We start from the raw sequence: 19,515 nt of genomic DNA on the forward strand, positions 1-19,515 counted from the left end.
TGATGCTGTTTACTCCAAACCAGAAGATGACTGTGTAACAAACACACCCTGAGGGACAGCTCAGTTGGTACAGCATGAGACTCTAATCTCAGCGTTGTGGGTTTGAGCCCCACGTTGGGCGAACGATTCCTGCATTGCAAGGGGTTGAAATAGATGATCCTCACTGTCCCTTCCAAGTCCACATTTCTATGATGCTATGATCTGGAGCACTTTTAAAGCACATGACCCCTCGAAAAGAATTCTGGGAACTGTAGTTTACCCCTCACAAAGCTCCCATTCCCAGCATCTTTAACAAATCTCAGTTCCCAGGATTCTTTGGGGAATGTCGTGCACATCAAATGTGTTTTACATGAGCTGGCAAAGTGTACACACAGCCAGAGGCAGTTTGGGATCTTATTTGTATGCTCCTTTCCTCCCTTACATCCTTTGTGTGTTCATTGGCACTCAGAAGAGCAGCTTCATTGGGTTAACAGATGCCTCCACATGTTTCATTTATTATTTTGTTTTGGAGCTTTTCATTTCAATACTACAGGCTGAAGAAAAGGTCTGCTTAGCTCTTCGGCTTGGTTTTCCTATGTCTAACATTTACTGATCTAACAAAGAGGTGAAGCTTCTTGATCAAAGATTGCAATCAGCCTCTGCATTGCTTTATTGGAACGGGAAGAAGAAGAAGAAGAAGAAGAAGAAGAAGAAGAAGAAGAAGAAGAAGAAGAAGAAGAAGACAGCTATTTTTTTTATCCTGTGAAAGCAATGCTGCTAACTCGACAATGAAAACTGCTAGTTTAGCAAGGGACATTCTGCTGAAAATTACTGATTAAAAGTTGGACATAGGTTAGTTATCCTGTGAAAGCAATGCGGCTAAGTCAACAATGAAAATTGTGGGGCATCAAAGGACATTCTACTGAAAGTTATTGATTAAAAGTTGGCCTTAGGTTCACTGCCTTTCTCTCTCATTTCTTCAGAGTATTTAAGCACTCCCCTCCTATCGTGCCAACAGAAGGCATTTTATTGGAAACACCAACTTCATTTTTCTCACTCTTTTGCTACTAGACTAGAGTGTTGATCAGTTTCAGCCTGCAGAACTGAACAAGCACAGAAGCAGGAAATGGCGCTTAGCAAAGACCGTGGAATTACAATGAATGATGGGAACAAAATCCCCATACTAGGATTTGGAACCTATCCCCCAGAAGCTGTAAGTAAAACATTTAACTCTCACGATTGTAGTAACTTGTTTTTGAGGAACCAAATGCCTGCCAGCTGCAGGGTGCTTCATACATTGCAAAGCACAGCATGCGATGCCTCACCTGATCTGAGAAGCCAATTGTGCATGAGAACTTCTTGGGTCACAGCAGCCAAGAATGCAACATAAAGCGCTGCTTTGACTCTCAAGGTGTTCGGGAACAAGGTACAACTGTAGCTGTTAGAATCAAATCACCTGACATATAGATAACCTGTCTGAAGTTAAAACTGAAGATTAAATTCCACGCACTAATCCATGGGTAGGCAAACTAGGGACCGGATCCAGCCCAATTGCCTTCTAAATCCAGCCCGTGGACAGTCCGGGAATCAGTAGAATGTGCCCTTTTATTTAAAATTCAACTCTGGGTTATTTGTGGGGCCTGCCTGGTGTTTTTACATGAGTAGAATGTGTGCTTTTATTTAAAATGCACCTCTAGGTTATTTTTGGGGCATAGGAATTCGTTGATTTTTCCCCCTACAAAATATAGTCCAGCCCCCCATAAGGTCTGAGGGACAGTGGACCGGCCCCCTGCTGAAAACATTTGGTGACGCCTGCACTAATCAATGGTTTGTAGCTGAGAAGCAGTTTCCAGTGTGAATTGCTGCAGGGTTCAAAGTCCCCAGTGCAATATTTCTAGTGATATTTTTAAAAAATATTTCTATATTTTTAAAAAAATATTTCTATATTTTTCAGAAAAATATTCCTATAGAACTGTAAGTGCCTACTATTAGTTTTGTTGGGAGTAACAATATTATCCAAACTCCCCAGGCATTAGCTAACTATTCTGGACACTAACAATAAATATAGAATCAATTCTTTATCCAAACCATGCAAATGAAGGGATTGGTGTCGATTCTTGTTAAATTAATTTCCAGGAACATCATGAATTTACCAAATAAAAGCTACCACTCGGTTTTCGAAGGAATCTTCCTTTTTCCATTTTTCCAATTCCTATGTCTCTCCACTCACATATAAAGCAAGGGTAGAATCTATTTTATAGAAAGAGATACATGCTGATGAAGAGACTTTCTCAAACCCTTCTTGGATATCTCTCCTATTTCACAAACATTTAAACCAGTTTTTTAAAAAGAGCGTTCTACAAACTATGTCTCAACAGAGTTCCACTGTTTGAACCAAAATAACTGACAAGTTAATTGATTGCTCATTTTCAATCCTGCTTGCCATTCGGTGGCACAATGTTATTTCGCATAATACAATGCATATAAATCACTTTTTGTATATGGTTTTTCTTTCTTTTTATTTGATGTGTCTAGACCCAGCCTAGCTGAGTCCATGGGACTCAATCTAGTTTGACAAAGCGTGTTCTCCTTCATGGAGAGCACATGTTGCGGTGGGGGCTACCAGGACACTCCAAAGTTGGGGGCGGGCTAATTGTTCATTGGCCACTGATGCGATTGGGGCTTCCCTTGTTGTTGGGAAGAAGTTAATGTTGCCATTTGTTGATTGACAGCCAGAAATGCTAAAATTCCTTGCAGGAGGCTAGGGCTTCCTCTTTTTGACAGTGCATCGGATTGCCCGTCCCCCCCTCCCTAGAATTAGGGTTGTTCGCTTTGACCTTGCTATGCCTGTCATGGGGTCGTCTGCTCTTGGGGCAGGGGCCTGGTAGGAATTTTGTCCATCTGGCTGATTGGCTGGGGCCATTTCGTTTTTGCCTACTGCGTAGCAAATCGTCACAACTTGTAAGGTTGCGGTTAGGCATTGGTTTATGGTTTGGTTGGTTGAGGGGCAGTGGTTGAGTGCCTGCCCTTGGTAGGTTGAGTGCCTGCCCCTCTAATGCTGCTGCTGCAAGGGATTCCGTTAAAGGAATTGGGGGCTAACTATTGCTTGTCCACTCTGTCAAGGGGGCTCGGGCCATAGCAATGAGCTCCTGGTTGCATTTGGGGTGAGGGCAGTTTCCCTGCTCCGCGTAACCCCCAAGTGTATTCCCCTATTCTGACTTTCGCATCGTGCGGAATGTCAGTCTGTCTCCCATGGTGGGGGCAGAAAGTCGCAACCAATGCCTAAGCAACCACTCACAAATTTGTATTTCAATAAAGTTGTGGCCAAAATTATGCCAAAAACCTTAAACAAAAATTCTGTGTGATATGTGAGTTATTGGGGTGGCCCTGGGGACCTCGACACGCAATGTCTACCAACACTCAAGGTTATTTACAGGTACTCTTTTATATTAATTTCTCCACTGAAGCAGAGACATTGACTAAATTTTTCCCCTTTTCAACTGGCAAGTGTGAGGAGGCTACAAAGACAGCAATAGAATTCGGCTTCCGTCTTATTGATAGTGCATATGTATACCAGTCTGAGGAGCAAGTTGGGCGGGCCGTTCGTGCGAAGATTTCAGATGGAACAGTAAAAAGGGAAGACATTTTCTACACCGGAAAAGTGAGTGAGTTTGGCAGATTTTTTTTAAAAAAATGAGTAAAATATAGTGCCTTCATCATGATGCTATTTCACAGACATTATTTAACAAAATCAGAGTAAAATGCCTCTCCCTATATAAACCTACCCAGATTCTGCATTCATCCTCTGAGGCTCTGCTTTGTATGCTTCCTCCATGTGAGGCTCGGAGGGCAGAAACATGAGAGCAGGGCCTTTTCTTGTAAGGCTCCCCATTTGGGGAATGCTCTCTGCAGGGAGGTTCATTATGCACCTCTAAGCGCCAGGAGAAAATGTTCCTCTTCAACCAGGCCTTGCGCTGATTCATATTCTACACCCTTTTTAAACCTGTTTGTGGGAGGAGGGATTACAATTTTGTTGCTTCTGTTTTGACTATTTATTTGTGCTTTTATCTTGTGAACCACCCTGAGATCTTTTGATGAAGGGCAATATAGAAATTTAATAAATAAATAGTAAAATATTATTTATTAGTGTCAGGGCCTCAGGAACAGAGGCACAGGGGAGAGAGGAAATGGAGAGCGAAGGGGAAGAATCGGAGAGCAGCGTAGGGGGGTATAGCAGTGACCCGAGAGATTCCATGAGCCTCTCCAGCGAATCAGAAGATTCCCAGAAGGAGGCGCCGATGGTCAGGGCAAGGGGGGCCAGCGGGGACTCCCAAAGCAGCAGCTGGAGATCAGGACCAGCTTCCCCACCAGACCGTAGTGGGGGGGAAGGGTCCCATGCGTCAGGGCCAGCGTCTCCTCCAGCAGGGAGAGAGGATGAGTCGGGACTGACCATGCCTCCATCGGAGAGTGGGGGAATGGAGGGGAGGTCAGGTTCAGCTAGCCTCCCCGAAGGGGGAAGCAGTGACAGGAGCAGTGTAACGGTCAGGAGGAAGGTTGCCGGCTGGGCGCGCGTGCCAAGTTCAAATGTACAGGCGCGCGGGACAGCAGAAAGCCCGGATTGGGAACCAGGTCCTAAAGCCCGCCGGAGGCAGGGAGAAGACTCAGGGGACTCAGCGTCAGAAGAGTCTAGGAAGGGCGAGACCCCAGCTGACAGGCGGACCCAGAGGAGGAAAGAGCAGAGGAAGAGGTGGAGCAAGGCTAGAGTCTTAAACTGGTGTCTGGGGGGAGGAGACTCAGACGGAGCTTCAGCGGTCTAGAGTTTCAGACGTAGAGCTGCACGCTGCGGCTGTGACAATGAAAATGAACTTCAATAAAGACTTTTGTATATAACAACGGATTGGCGTTGGTCCTTTGTGAGCTGGGACCTAGGGCAGCTCTGACAATTAGCAATAATTATTTTTTAAATTACTTCACCTACTTAACCACAGCAATTCAAAATACTCTTCAGAACAATATTTGAGTGTGTCCTTAACACTGTGCACACAAGAATAGTCATCTGCCACAGCTAAACTGTCCCGAGACCCAAAAACTCTATGGCTGTGTGAAAATATAAATATCTTCATATTTTTGACAGCTCTGGAGTACGTTCCACCGCCCTGAGCTGGTTCGGAAATGCTTAGAAGAATCCCTGAAGAAACTCCAGTTTGACTACATGGATCTGTTCATAATTCACAATCCATTTTCTATGAAGGTAAATAATTATTGATGTCATAATACAAGTATTGAGTACAATATTTAAATATTTAAATGTGTGGGGGGAGAACCTACTAAAAATATTTTATTCCCTGAAGGAACATTGGGAATTGTCATTTCCTAGAGATGCTGACAGTTCTCTGCTATACCATATCTCAATCAAGGAATGATCGCTCCCAGATTTTGCATATCATGATTACATTAACCACATAGGCATCATAAGAAAGAAATTGTTTGCAGAGCAGGACTTGGCAAGGGAGCAAGGGAAGAAAAAAAATGTGTTGGAGAGATGGGGAGACAGACCTGTGCTTGTGATTTGAGTTTCCCACATATCCCTGCACTGTGGTATCAGCCCCTGCAAGGTGAACTCCCTTTTTATCACTGTCCATTAGTATTAGATAGTATTACAGAGATAAGAGAACCTCTAGGCCTGACCTGCACTTATTCCCTCCGCCTCCTTCTTTTCCAGCCTGGACCAGATTTCTTTCCTGTGGGAGAAGACAAAAAACCAATTTTTGACAATGTAGATCTTCGTCAGACATGGGAGGTAGGTGCCTGGGATTAGGAAATCCAGCCCTTGAGTCATTCAGATACAGAGCACAGTAGCCTTCCACCAGAGGAGGCATGTCCAGAACAATGACTCACACAATGGCTCCTATGAGAGCTGGTGAACTATAAGACTCTAGTCTTAATCTGGAAAAAGGTGTAGTCCCAGCTATTCAACAAACACCACTCAACAAACATGTTGTGTTTTCTTTGCCAGGCAATGGAGGCGTGCAAAGATGCCGGCTTGGTGAGGTCCATCGGAGTGTCCAACTTCACTCGTAAGCAGCTAGAATTGATCCTGAACAAGCCAGGATTGAAATACAAGCCAGTGATAAACCAGGTAAAGTGTGATTGACCTCTGTAAGGGTTTGTTCCAAGTGTTGCGTGGCGAGGCCCTGGGCCCCGCAGTTCCCTTAGATAATAAACCCACGGACACAAATATTTTGGGTTAATGGTATAAATTAGGCTACAACTTTATTGGTTACGGATTTCAGTGGTTTTGCTTAGGCACTGGGTAAAACCAGACCATATCCTGACTCCTGCACATCCGCAGGAAGCCTCTTAACAGTAAACCACTGTTAGGGGGAGCCCTACGATGTACATCAATTAAGAGCACCCCCATGGTCCCTGATGGGGTCATGGCATTGCCCTAGCCCATGCCCAGGCTTTGGACAGTATCCACACACCCAGATCCCTTTAACAGGGTAACTTTAATGAGGAGGGGCAGCAACCTCACCTCCCAATGCCTAAGTTGTGACGATGGCTACAAGGCAGGGGAAAACCAAATGGCTGGTGCCAATTTGCCAAGTGGAAAAATTCCTTTTGTTGTTGTTGTTTAGTCGTGTCCGACTCTTCGTGACCCCATGGACCAGAGCACGCCAGGCACTCCTGTCTTCCACTGCCTCCTGCAGTTTGGTCAAACTCATGCTGGTAGTTTCGAGAACACTGTCCAACCATCTCGTTCTCTGCCGTTCCCTTCTCCTTGTGCCCTCCATCTTTCCCAACATCAAGCTCCTTTCCAGGGAGTCTTCTCTTCTCATGAGGTGGCCAAAGTACTGGAGCCTCAGCTTCAGGATCTGTCATTCCAGTGAGCACTCAGGGCTGATTTCCTTCAGAATGGAGGAAAAATTACTACCTGGCCCCCAAAACAAGGTAGCAAGGCAGAAGTCATGCAACGCATAAAAAGAGGGCGGGTGAGCTGGGAGATCCAATGAGGAGGCGAGTGGAGGCCACCCCCCCAACTGCGTCGCAGTTTAAATGGCAAGCAGCCACGCCCCTGGCTAACCCGATTGGTCAACCGGGGGCGTGACATGGCTGGGAGTCCCAATGTCCCAGGCAGCATCCCTCCGCCCACTGCCAGGTCACAATAAGGTCCTGGATGCCCTCCCACAACTCTGTCCCTGGGGGAAGAGGAGCGGTCTTGTTGAATGATTATTTATTTCGGGGGTTTTGTGGGAGGACCTTTGATTTGACAAACACAGCCAGTCCCTGAAAAAGCTTGCTTAAGGCTACAAGGTTGCAGATCCAGTCACAAGAAGATATGGTTATGAGTTGTGGGGTGGTCTCCCCTAAATTCCTGGAACTACTAATGGTACAGAGAGTCCCACTTAAATCATGGCTTTTTTGTACCCTCTGCCCAGCCTTGATGCACTATCCAATTCATATATGGAAGTAGAGGGTGGGGGGGGAATACAGTTCCCCCCAGACAATTAGTTCTCATGTCTTACCCCCATACTTTCCGCCATTGCTGAGCCACAGGGGTGACACTTTTCACATACAAAATGCATTTACACAGAGAAGATTATTGAAAACGATACCATTACTTCCTTACATGTGGAATAAAATTGCCCCCTTTGAAAAGTCTTATGCCTCCCCCCCCCCGTGCCGATTTTATTTTCTGATGTCTCCACTGCCCAATTTGATTGGAAATTTCAGTTTATTGAGACCCTGATAAAGCAGAGTCCCAGAACATCTGCTCAGCTTGGTGGAAAACCAGGTTGTCAGGGAACTGCCATCAGAGGCTAGAGGAGAGGTAAGACGCTCCAATGATGCAGGGGAGGGAACTAGCAAGGAGAGAGAGAGAGATCTTCCGCTGGGGAAGGAAATTCAGGGGACACCAGGGAGAAAGGAGAGGCGGAGAGTACTGCGGAGAGGAGGCTCTGAGACTCTTCCAGTGAAATCAGCGGAGAGAGCACTGTATCTCCACCTGGCACGCCCACGCTGCGCAGAAGGCTTCCGCGCAGAGAATCTAGGAGGAGACTGGGCGTCAAAGAATTTCTATGTTGGAAGAAATTTAGGAGACGCCCACTCACGGATTCTGCCAGTGACTAAGACAGTCGCGTTGTAAGGGCTGTCAAACCAGGGAAAGGTTTAGCTATACGACTAGCTTGGAGCAGTTTGCAGTTTACGCACAAGCAACCCCAATTCCCATTACAGCAATCCGTGAGTCCCTTGTTGCTTGTGCGGAGAGCAGCAGAGGCAGCATCATGAGTCAAGCCGAAGGAGCAGGCGCCGGAGAGGGGGCCAGGAGAGAACCAACACTTGAAGAGAGAAACAGAGAGTTGGAGCAGCAACTAGCTATACTAGCGGCGCAGCTGGATGAAAGGTGGACTCAGGATGCCCAGGGGAAGCCCACCCCCATCGCAAGGAAGGTACCGGGACTAGTGCAGAAGTTTTCAGGCAACCACAGAGATTATAATGCATTTAAGACAGAAGTGCAATATGCGCTGGACCTGCAGCATGAGGACTTCGTAGACGATGGGGGGAGGGTCGCTTTTGTGATAGGGCATCTGGAAGGCGGGGCCAGAGAATGGATTAGGCCCTTAATGGCATCGGGGAATGCCGCCTTAAAGGACTTGAGGAAATTTTTTAGCACCATGGACCATATGTTCTCAAGTGATGGGGAGCAAAGCGTGACGCGCAAAGAGCTGATGGGGTGCAAACAAGGGAACCAATCAGTGAGAGAGTACTGGTCACAATTTGCAATGCTAATCCACAAACTCGGGTGGGAACTGGGTTCAGAACCAGTGCAAATGTTATTTGAGGAAGGCTTATCCTCTTGGGTAAAAGATGAACTTTCCCGCTCGCCCCGCCCGCAATCGATGGACCAGCTGACTAAAATGGTGCTTGCTGTGGGAGTACGCCAAGAGGCGCGCGCTCTGGAAAGGCGGGAAGGGAGAGCGGAGCGCTGGCATGACAATCGCATTCCAGACGTGCCTGAGCCGCCCGCGCCGCCCACGGAACCAATGGAAATTGGAGGAGTGCGCGCGCGTGGGGTTTCAAACTCCGGCGAGGTTCGCAAGAAAGAGGGGAAAACGACCAGGAAGTGTTTTCTCTGCCTACAGCCGGAACATTTTGCCAGAGTCTGCCCTCAGAGAAAGGCGTGGCAAGGAATGGTGGGGGCCGCTGGTGGTGAGCAGGAGCAGGGAAACGGCAAGGCTTGGCTGCAGGAGAGCGGGCACAGCAGCCAGGCGAGCAACCAGTGAAGGTGCCCAAACCAGACCCCCCCCGGGCAGCCATAGCCATAAAGGTGGTGTTAGAACTCCCCAACGGACACCCTATTAAGGTGAAGACATTGCTGGATTCTGGCAGCTCTTGCAACTTCTTTAGCAGGGATTTTGCACTAGAACACCAGCTCCACGTGGTGCCTCTCGAACACCCCCTGCAAGTAAGAACCATTGATGGGAGAGAACTCTTGGGGGGGGAAGTGACCCACCAGACCCCTCCCATGAAAATGAGGGTCTCCAGACACACTGAGACAATTGCCTTTCACATTGCCACATTAGCCGGGCCACCAATCATACTGGGAATGAGCTGGCTGGCACTGCACGATCCAGTAGTGGGGTGGCACCAGCGGACAGTCACCTTTGGGTCAGTTCACTGCGTAGAGCACTGCCACGAAGGGGAAACCCCGAGGATGGCAGTAGCCAGGGTGGCAGGGGTGGCGGTGGGAGAAAAGGGGAGAGTACCACCTCAGTATGCAGACCTGGAAGAAGTCTTCAGTGAGAAAGAGGCGGATAGACTGCCCCCTCACAGGGCCTTAGACTGTCAGATCAACCTACTCCCAGGGGCTCAGTTACCAGTGGGCAAGCTGTACGCCATGTCGGACAGGGAGATGCAGGAGTTGTGGAAGTTCATTGACAAAAACCTGAAGAGGGGTTTCATACGAGAATCAAAGGCGGTGGGGGGCAGTCCAGTGTTTTTTGTGGACAAAAGAGACTCCAAGGAGCCCAGATTGGTCGTAGATTATAGGGGGTTGAACCGGGTATCGGAACTAGTAACCTTCCCTATGCCCAGAATTGATGACATTTTGGCCAGGGTAAGGAAGGGGAAGGTCTTTACCAAGCTGGACCTTCGGGGGGCGTACAATCTAATAAGGATGAGAGAGGGGGACGAATGGAAAACCACGATGTTTACCCCTCTGGGGGCCTTTGAGTACCTTGTTATGCCCTTCGGATTACAATCTGGTTCGGCCTGCTTTCAAGCTTTCATGCACCACGTGCTGGGGTCCCTGCTGTACAAGAATTGCGTGGCTTTCCTAGACGACGTGCTAATCTACTCAGAGAGTGAGGAGCAGCATGTTAAGGATGTCAGGGAAGTGCTGAAAAGGCTGCAGGAGCACCAGCTGTGGGTCAAACTGGAGAAATGACAATTCCATGCCCGAGAGGTGGAGTTCCTGGGTTACATGTTGTCGGACAAAGGCTTAGCAATGGACCCAGGCAAGGTGCAGGCGGTACTAGAATGGAAGGCTCCCAAGACCCAGAAGGACGTGCAGAGGTTCCTGGGGTTTGGAAACTTCTATAGAAAGTTCATCAAGAACTTTGCCCACTTAACGGCACCCATAACTGATTGTCTCAGCAGCAAGAAGAAGCTTGAATGGACAGAAGCGGCTCAGCAGTCTTTTGAAAAGCTAAAGAGGGCGTTCGCTTCGGAAGAGCAACTCTTACACGTGGATCTGCAGAAGCCTATGAGAGTGGAAACAGACGCGTCAGACAGAGCGGTGGGAGCTGTGTTGCTCCAGCCGGGAAATCGATCAGAGTGGAAGCCATGTGCCTTTTTTTCAAGGAAGTTGAACAAGTCAGAACAGAACTACACGGTGTATGACCGGGAATTACTTGCAATTCATGAAGCCTTTCGACGTTGGAGACATTTTCTGATAGGCGCGCAGCACAAGATCCAGGTGTGCAAGGACCATAAGAACCTGGAATATTGGAGGACTGCACGAGTTCTCAACCAAAGACAGGTGCGATGGGCACAGGAGTTTTCCAAGTTCTTCTTTGAAATTCAGTATGTGCCCGGAAAAGAAAACGTCAGGGCAGACGCCCTCTCCCATAAACCAGAGTACTTGGAAGGAGAGGGAGCGCCAGAAGCATGACATGTGATACCCGAGGACCAATGGGTGTGTGTGGGAGTGTTGATAGGGAGACAAGAACTAACCAGGTTGACGAGGAATGACGAGTACGCACAAACTAAAATCAGGGAGATACGAGACGCAGAAGAAAATCAGGGGGGTTTTGAGGAAAAGGAGGGGGCGCTGTACTATAAGGGAGCATTGTACATACCAGAAGGGGACCTGAGGAGAAAAGTACTCAAACAACTACATGATAACCCCACGGCGGAACATTTTGGTCAACACAAAACCATGTTGCTTGTCCCCAGGCAGTTCTGGTGGCCAAGAGTGAGGCAAGATGTGAGAGAATACGTAAGGGGGTGCGAGCGCTGCCAGAGGGCTAAAGGGGAGAGGGCAGCACCCGCGGGGTTACTGGAGCCCTTACCCACCCCGGAAAGGCCATGGGAGGTGGTATCCATTGATTTTATGACCGATTTACCCATGTCCAGGGGGAAAACAGCAGTCATGGTGGTAGTGGACTTGATGACCAAAATGTGCCATTTTATTGCTTGCTCGCATGCAGTGACAGCGGAGGAGACAGCTAGGCTGTTTATAGATCACGTTTTCAGGTTGCATGGCGCCCCCTTGAGGGTTTTGTCCGACAGAGGCAGGCAATTTACTTCCAGATTCTGGAAGAAGCTCATGAGCCTGCTGGACATCGAAGTGAGCTTCTCAACGGCCAGACACCCGGAGACCAACGGACAAGCAGAAAGAGCTAATAGCGTACTTCAGCAGTACCTTCGGTGCTACGTCAACAAAAGGGGGAACGATTGGGTGGAAAAGCTAGCGCTGGCCGAATTTGCATACAATAACGCTGAACATGTGTCCATGGGGATGAGTCCCTCCATGGCCAATTACGGGTGTCACCCCAGGGCCTTCCCAGGGGAGGGGGAGGGGAGGTGGAGTGTGCCGGCGGCCGAACAATTTGTGGAAGAAATGGAAGCTTTACACCAACAACTTAAGGTTAACCTGGAGAGGGCTAAGGAAGTATACAAGAGGCAGGCAGACAAGCACCGCAGAGAAGGGGAGACTATAAGGGTTGGAGATCAGGTGTGGTTGTCAACCCAAGGGTTACCATTCAAAGGGGGGTGTAAGAAATTACAGCCGAGATGACTGGGACCCTTTGAAGTAACCCAACAGGTAAATCCGGTGACCTTTAGACTAAAATTGCCCACCAACATGAAGCTACACCCGGTGTTCCACAGGTCCTTGCTCTCACCGTATCGGGAAGGGCGGGAATTTCAGGGGGGAGAAAGAGAAATCCCCATGCATCCACTGGTGGAGGAAAGGGAACTCAGTGGTCACGCAGCGGAAATTCTCGATTCAAGGTGGAGAGGGAGAAGGGTGGAATATTTGGTGGCCTGGGAAGGGGAACCAGAGTCAGAAAACGCTTGGGTTCCTGCAGAAGAGATCAGGGATGAGTATCTGCAGGAGGAGTTTCATAGCAGGTTCCCAAGGAAGCCCAAACCCCTAGGAAGGTTCTGGGAAGAGCAATTTGGCACCACGGATGATGAAGAAGAGTTTGAGGGGTGGCCAGCCTCAGAAGAGGAGGAAGGAGGGGAAGCCGAGGGAGAGGAATCCGACTGGGGAGATTGGGCAGCGGAAAGAGACAGCAACAGATGGGGAGCGGTGTTTGAATCTTCTGAGGAAGGGGATAGCTCCTTCCCGGGGTTTCCCGCGTCGCCGTCCGCGGAACGGAAAGGGGAGGGGGAGGGCCCTGGGAGGGAGGTGGATGTCAGGGAACTGCCATCAGAGGCTAGAGGAGAGGTAAGACGCTCCAATGATGCAGGGGAGGGAACTAGCAAGGAGAGAGAGAGAGCTTCTGCTGGGGAAGGAAATCCAGGGGACACCAGGGAGGAAGGAGAGGCGGAGAGTACTGCGGAGAGGAGGCTCCGAGACTCTTCCAGTGAAATCAGCGGAGAGAGCACTGGACCTCCGCTTGGCACGCCCACGCTGCGCAGAAGGCTTCCGCGCAGAGAATCTAGGAGGAGACTGGGCGTCAAAGAATTTCTATGTTGGAAGAAATTTAGGAGACGCCCACTCACGGATTCTGCCAGTGACTAAGACAGTCGCGTTGTAAGGGCTGTCAAACCAGGGAAAGGTTTAGCTATACGACTAGCTTGGAGCAGTTTGCAGTTTACGCACAAGCAACCCCAATTCCCATTACACAGGTAAATCCCCCATCAGACCTTTCTGCTCAACGTAGAAAATTCAGAGACTGAGTGGGCAGAAATAGAGACACTGCAGGCAGGACAGTGTGCCCAGGATATTTCTTCTTTGGGTATAATGGCTCAACAGGGCAGGAGTGACAGGAGATTGAGGGGGAATAAGCCCTGTCCCTCATATCCACCTAATACACATTTCACAGATAAGGAGCGTGGCAATGGAAACCACAAATGCAAGAATGGTCATCTAAAGAGTCTGATGCATCAGAAAACACAACACACTTTAAGAATGGTAACAGCCTGATATTTTAAGAAATAATAGCATGGTTCTGCTTTTCTGTCATTCCTTTATTTCACGGTAATTTTGTTTCATCTGAATTCTCACTCTGGGGCTGTGTTGGGGGATTTTGAATCCACAGGTTGAATGCCATCCTTATCGGAACCAAAGCAAGATGCTGGCCTTCTGCAAGTCAAACAATATCCTCCTGGAAGGATATAGTGTCCTGGGATCCCAAGGGGACCCAAGATGGTAAGAGTTGAAGCCAAAACGTTTGGGTACCACCTCAGGCACCACCTAGGCCCACTATTCCCCAGCATCCAGATCAGCTCTTGAGGCTGCATTCTGGGTCCCACAATTAATAAAGATCCTCATGGGGGATACCAGCACCAGGGCCTTTTATGTAGTGGCCCCACATTTTGCGAAATCATTCCACAAAGAGATCTACAAAGCTCTTCCCCTCCCATTTTAGACATTCTCAGAAACCTTCCCACTTTTTCCCAAACATATGTTTTTAAATGTTGCAGGCAGGGGGCCATTTAATAATTTCTGCGTCTGAAATTTTGTGCTGTTTTTAAATCACATTTATATTATGTTTAACAGTGCTTTAAGCAGTAGAATGGCAGGGATGAAAGGGCCTTGCACCCGGCCTTGCATTTCAATAATTATAGCATTTCTCTAATGATTATTTTTCACAAGTGGGACCAGCAACAAAACTTTGCAATACTGAATTCTCCTGTTCTGGCCCAGTGAGCTGTGCCTTCTTCCAGGACACTCCATTACATTTCACCTCCCTCCCCAATGCTCCATATTTTCTCTCCAACAGGTACTTGGGATTCTTTATACACTGAGCAGACACCATCCCCATTGGCCTGTTGGGGCTTTGCTTTTCTTTCTTAGTTTTTTCCCCCTAAGTACATTTTTGTACTTATGAAAAGCTTGGGGTTCCCTAAAGCCTGCTGAGACCCTTCTTTTGTTTATGTATAGTCCCACTCAGACTGCGATTTATGGTGGAGAACGGGATGCTAAAAAATTATATTAATTCACATCAACCAACCAACTAAGCAAACAACCAACAGTTAAACGCAAAATATTTACTTAGATTTATATACTGCCCCTCATCACCACCCATCTGAGGAGTCTATTCCATTGTTGAACAGCTCTTACAGCCAGAATGTTCTTCCTAATTTTTAGTCAGAATCTCCTTTCTTGTAATTTGAATCCAGTGGCGTAGCGTGGCGGGTGCAGGGGGGGCCGGCCACACCGGGCGCAACATCTGGGGGTTAGGGTTAGGGGGCACAAATCCACGGGTTAGGAGGCGCAAATTACTTGCCTTGCCCCGGGTGCTGACAACCCACGCTACGCCACTGTTTGAATCCACTGATTTAGATCCTGCCCTCTGTAGCAATAAAAAACTAGCGAGCTCCATCTTCCATGAGGCAGCCCTTCTGATATTTAAAGATGGTTACCACATCACCTGTTCATCTATCCTTCTCCATGCTAAACATTCTTAGCTCCTTCAACCATTCCTCATGTGGCTCAGGTTCCAGATATTTAATCATTCTGTTCACCCTCCTCAGCACATGTTCCAGCTTGTCAATATCCTTCCTAAACTGTGGAGTCCAGAACTGGACACAGTATTCCAGGTGAAGTCTGACCAATGGATAATAGAGTGCTGCTATTACTTCCCTTGATGGGAACACTATACTTCTGCTGATGCAGCCTAGAATAGCATTAGCTTCTCTTCCTGCTGCATCACACTGTGACTCATGTTAAGCTTGTGGTCTACAAAGACCCCTAGATCCTCTTCATATATACTGCTGTCAAGCCAAGTGCCCATCATCCTATATTTGTGCATCTTGACACCAAAAACACACCTTCTCTCCTTATTGCTCTCCAACAGGTGCAATACAGACATTCCTCCCCTGCTTGAAGACCCTCTGTTGGTTGCGATCGCCAAGAAGCACAACAAAACCCCAGCTCTCGTGGCTATTCGCTACCAACTGCAGCGTGGCCTGGTGGTCCTAGTGAAGACCTATACCAGAAAGCGAATTGAGGAAAACACCCAGGTAAAGCAGTAAATATTAATCCATTTAAAAATAATACCGAAAAAGCACGTCGTTTGGAAACTGTGATCTCATGGGTCACATAACTCATGCAAGAGTAAGGGAGCGAAGATGCACATCTTGGTTTGGGGACTCAGGATGTCGGAGGTGTTTCCAGCAGTGGGTATTCACAAGAATCACTGCCTCAGACCGTGAAGTCAGAGTGCAACCATCATGACTAGCTTCCATTGGTATTCTTATCCACCATGAATTTGTCTAATATTTAAAGCCATCCAAGTTGGTGGCTGTCACTGCCTCCCATGGGAGCAAGTTCAGTAGTTTAGCTATGAACTGCATGAACTTGCTAGACTATGACTTCTAGACCATGACTTCCCTGACCATTGGTCATGATGGCGGAGACTGATGGGGAGTTGGAGTCCATCCACATCTGGGGGGCCACAGTTTCCCCACTCCTGTTCTATTGAAAACCTACATTACTATGCATATAAAATTCCCTCAATGGGAGGACATCTGGACTGAAGCTGTTGAATGAAGGAATTCAACTTTGGAAGGTGGTAGCAAAGTTCATAGAATCATAGAATCATAGAGTTGGAAGAGACCACAAGGGCCATCGAGTCCAACCCCCTGCCAAGCAGGAAACACCATCAGAGCACTCCTGACATATGGTTGTCAAGCCTCTGCTTAAAGACCTCCAAAGAAGGAGACTCCACCACACTCCTTGGCAGCAAATTCCACTGTCGAACAGCTCTTACTGTCAGGAAGTTCTTCCTAATGTTTAGGTGGAATCTTCTTTCTTGTAGTTTGGATCCATTGCTCCGTGTCCGCTTCTCTGGAGCAGCAGAAAACAACCTTTCTCTCTCCTCTATATGACATCCTTTTATATATTTGAACCTGGCTATCATATCACCCCTTAACCTCCTCTTCTCCAGGCTAAACATGCCCAGCTCCCTTAGCCGTTCCTCTTAAGGCATCGTTTCCAGGCCTTTGACCATTTTGGTCAAAGTTCCCTTTGGTATCTCTGTGGCTGGAAAAAGGTGCACAGTTCTGAGGTGCAAAAAGAAGACATGAGTAAAAAGCACATCAGCATTCTTTTTTTCTCCCCCTGACAGGCATTTACTTTCCAGCTGTCTGAGGAGGATATGAAATCCATTGATGGCCTTCACAAAAGCATGAGCTTCATAAAAATGGATATGTAAGTCATATTTAAATAGTGTGCATATGGATACATAAAAGTGGTTCACGCAAGAATTGATACTGCGAGAGCAAAAGGAAGAAGAGATCTGGCATCCATCTCTTCTCTTCATAGGAAATAAGGTGAAATTATAGAAGGAATTACTGTGGAGACTTTGTACCAAAGCCCCATGCATTGTTGGAGTGGAGCGCATTTTGAATTTCAGCCTCCCAGATAGTCAGCAGGGTGGGCATTTGGTGGCAAACTCGGGGGGGGGGGGAGCTTACAATGCACTGTGTGAAATGGTCTCATGAAATAATGGCTGGCAACAGATCAATGTGTGTTGCTTGTGCATCTTCCACACCCCTAGGTGTTGACTCTCTTTTCTTTTGTTTCAGATTTGCTGGTCACCCACAGTATTACACGCCAGATGTGGAATAAGGACCCGTCTCCCATCTCCAATTTATCCCTTTCTGAACCTGGGTCATTTTGCACGGAAAACATTTGTTCTAACTAGGGGTGGGCAAATCTGTCAGTATCAGTTCCTCCCAGCAATCCAGCGGCTCATTTTCCACACTTCAGTTATCCATATCTCCACATCAGTTTGGGATTTTTGAAAATCTCATGAAAATTCATCATTGTAAATTTCTCCTACCATACACATTTTTCTTTGTACTTTTGGCTAAAATAAAGCATGTTTGCATGGTGTTTTCACTGATATATGTTCTTTAATGCATACTTTACCCCACTATATGCATTTTTGTAATGGTTCTGTACCGGAACAACTGCATCACACAATACAGAGAATTGCCACTTTCTCAGCATAACTGAGAAATTTTGATATGCATTTCAATTTGCATATTGGTTCAAGAAGTGTGAGCTGTGTAGTTTCTCATTAAAATGTGAACAAAACTAAACTCCTCCTCCATCCCTAGTTCTTTCTAATGTGTCAAATAGCAGTTTCAAGGGGGTGATTCGTATATTGAAAATAGCACAAGGGGGGAGGATTAACATTCATAAAAAGAAGCAGCTGCATAGCCTGAGATTTATTGGCAAGATGATTTGAAATAATTTCAGAAAATAAGAAGAGCCTGCTGAATCAGGCCAGTGGCCCATCTAGTCCAGCAACCTGTTCTCACAGTGGCCAACCAGATATTATTATTATTATTATTATTATTATTATTATTATTATTATTATTATCATCATCATTATCATTATCATTAAATACCCCGCCCATCTGGCTGGGTTTCTCCAGCCACTCTGGGCAGCTTCCAATGAAATATTAAGATACAATAACCTATTAAACATTAAAAGCTTCCCTAAATTACAAAGTCGCTGCTTCCACCTTTGAGGAAGAGATGGGCAGGAATGACCATTGCTGGCTCTGAGGTCCTCTGCTGGCTGTGAGGAGGAAAGAGCACAGGGTTTCAATTGTCTGCCAGCTCGACCTAAAATGACTTCTGACTATGTTTCTCTGGTCACTGTTTCACAGCAGATGATGTTATACGCATGCTTTCTATCCTCTATAATCTGTAACAATATTCAAAATGTCCTTGCTGAAATCATTTGTTGCTACTTGCTGTCTCCCACTCAGCCCCTCCAGTAAAGGCTGAGGCTGTGGACACTCTTCCTTTTAATCTGCATTCAGGCTGAGCGTTGTGCACACGGCGCCACATTCCACATCCTTTATCCATCCTAACATTTCTTATGGTGCATTGCATTCTGATGCTGTTTACTCCAAACCAGAAGATGCCTGTGTAACAAACACACCCTGAGGGACAGCTCAGTTGGAACAGCATGAGACTCTAATCTCAGCGTTGTGGGTTTGAGCCCCACATTGGGCAAAAGATTCCTGCATTGCAAGGGGTTGAAATAGATGATCCTCACTGTCCCTTCCAAGTCCACATTTCTATGATCCTATGATCTGGAGCACTTTTAAAGCACATGACCCCTCGAAAAGAATTCTGGGAACTTGTAGTTTACCCCTCACAAAGCTCCCATTCCCAGCATCTTTAACAAATCTCAGTTCCCAGGATCCTTTGGGGAATGTCGTGCACATCAAATGTGTTTTACATGTGCTGGCAAAGTGTACACAGCCAGAGGCAGTTTGGGATCTTATTTGTATGCTCCTTTCCTTCCTTACATCCTTTCTGTGTTCATTGGCACTCAGAACACCAGCTTCGTTGGGTTAACAGATGCCTCCATATATATATATATATATATATATATATATATATATATATAGCATGTGTGTTTTCACTTCAATACTACAACCTGAAGAAAAGGTTTGCATAGCTTTTAGGCTTGCTTTTCCTATGTCTAACATTTACTGATCTAACAAAGAGGTGAAGTTTCTTCATTGAAGATTTCAATAAGCCTCTGCATTACTTTACTGGAATGCTAATAATAATAATAATAATAATAATAATAATAATAATAATAATAATAATAATACAGCTATAATGCTGCTAATTCAACAATGAAAGCTTCTGGTGTAGCAAAGGGCATACTGCTGAAAATCCCCGATAAAAAGTTGGCCAACGTTTCCCCGCCCTTCTCTCTCATTTCTTCAGGGTATTTAAGCACTCCCCTCCAATCGTGCCAAGAGAAGACATTTTACAAAGCTACCATTCCCATCATCTTTAATAAATCTCAGTTCCCAGGATTC

General features: G+C 46.8%; 1 protein-coding gene across 1 annotated transcript; it reads left to right on the top strand.

Annotated features, from left to right (window-relative positions):
• The first annotated feature begins 978 nt into the window (after positions 1–978).
• LOC310686967 (aldo-keto reductase family 1 member C3-like) lies at positions 979–17,564 on the top strand. The gene is made up of 9 exons (XM_083461548.1): positions 979–1,192; positions 3,488–3,640; positions 5,114–5,230; positions 5,702–5,779; positions 5,996–6,118; positions 13,752–13,861; positions 15,513–15,678; positions 16,785–16,867; positions 17,245–17,564. The coding sequence occupies exons 1-9, from the start codon at positions 1,106–1,108 to the stop codon at positions 17,285–17,287; spliced, it is 960 nt and encodes a 319-aa protein (XP_083317674.1). The 5' UTR covers positions 979–1,105; the 3' UTR covers positions 17,288–17,564.
• Positions 17,565–19,515: the final 1,951 nt, after the last annotated feature.

This window comes from Podarcis liolepis (assembly GCF_965112155.1).
Source record: "Podarcis liolepis genome assembly, chromosome: 10".
In the NCBI taxonomy this organism is placed as follows: Eukaryota; Metazoa; Chordata; class Lepidosauria; order Squamata; family Lacertidae; genus Podarcis; species Podarcis liolepis.

Excerpts from the sequence above, each read along its gene's own strand:
- LOC310686967 (XM_083461548.1), top strand. The coding sequence starts at position 1,106 with ATGGCGCTTAGCAAAGACCGTGGAATTACAATGAATGATGGGAACAAA. Across the intron at positions 13,862-15,512 it reads TCCCAAGGGGACCCAAGATG|GTGCAATACAGACATTCCTC; the intron begins GTAAGAGTTGAA and ends GCTCTCCAACAG. Across the intron at positions 15,679-16,784 it reads GAATTGAGGAAAACACCCAG|GCATTTACTTTCCAGCTGTC; the intron begins GTAAAGCAGTAA and ends TCCCCCTGACAG.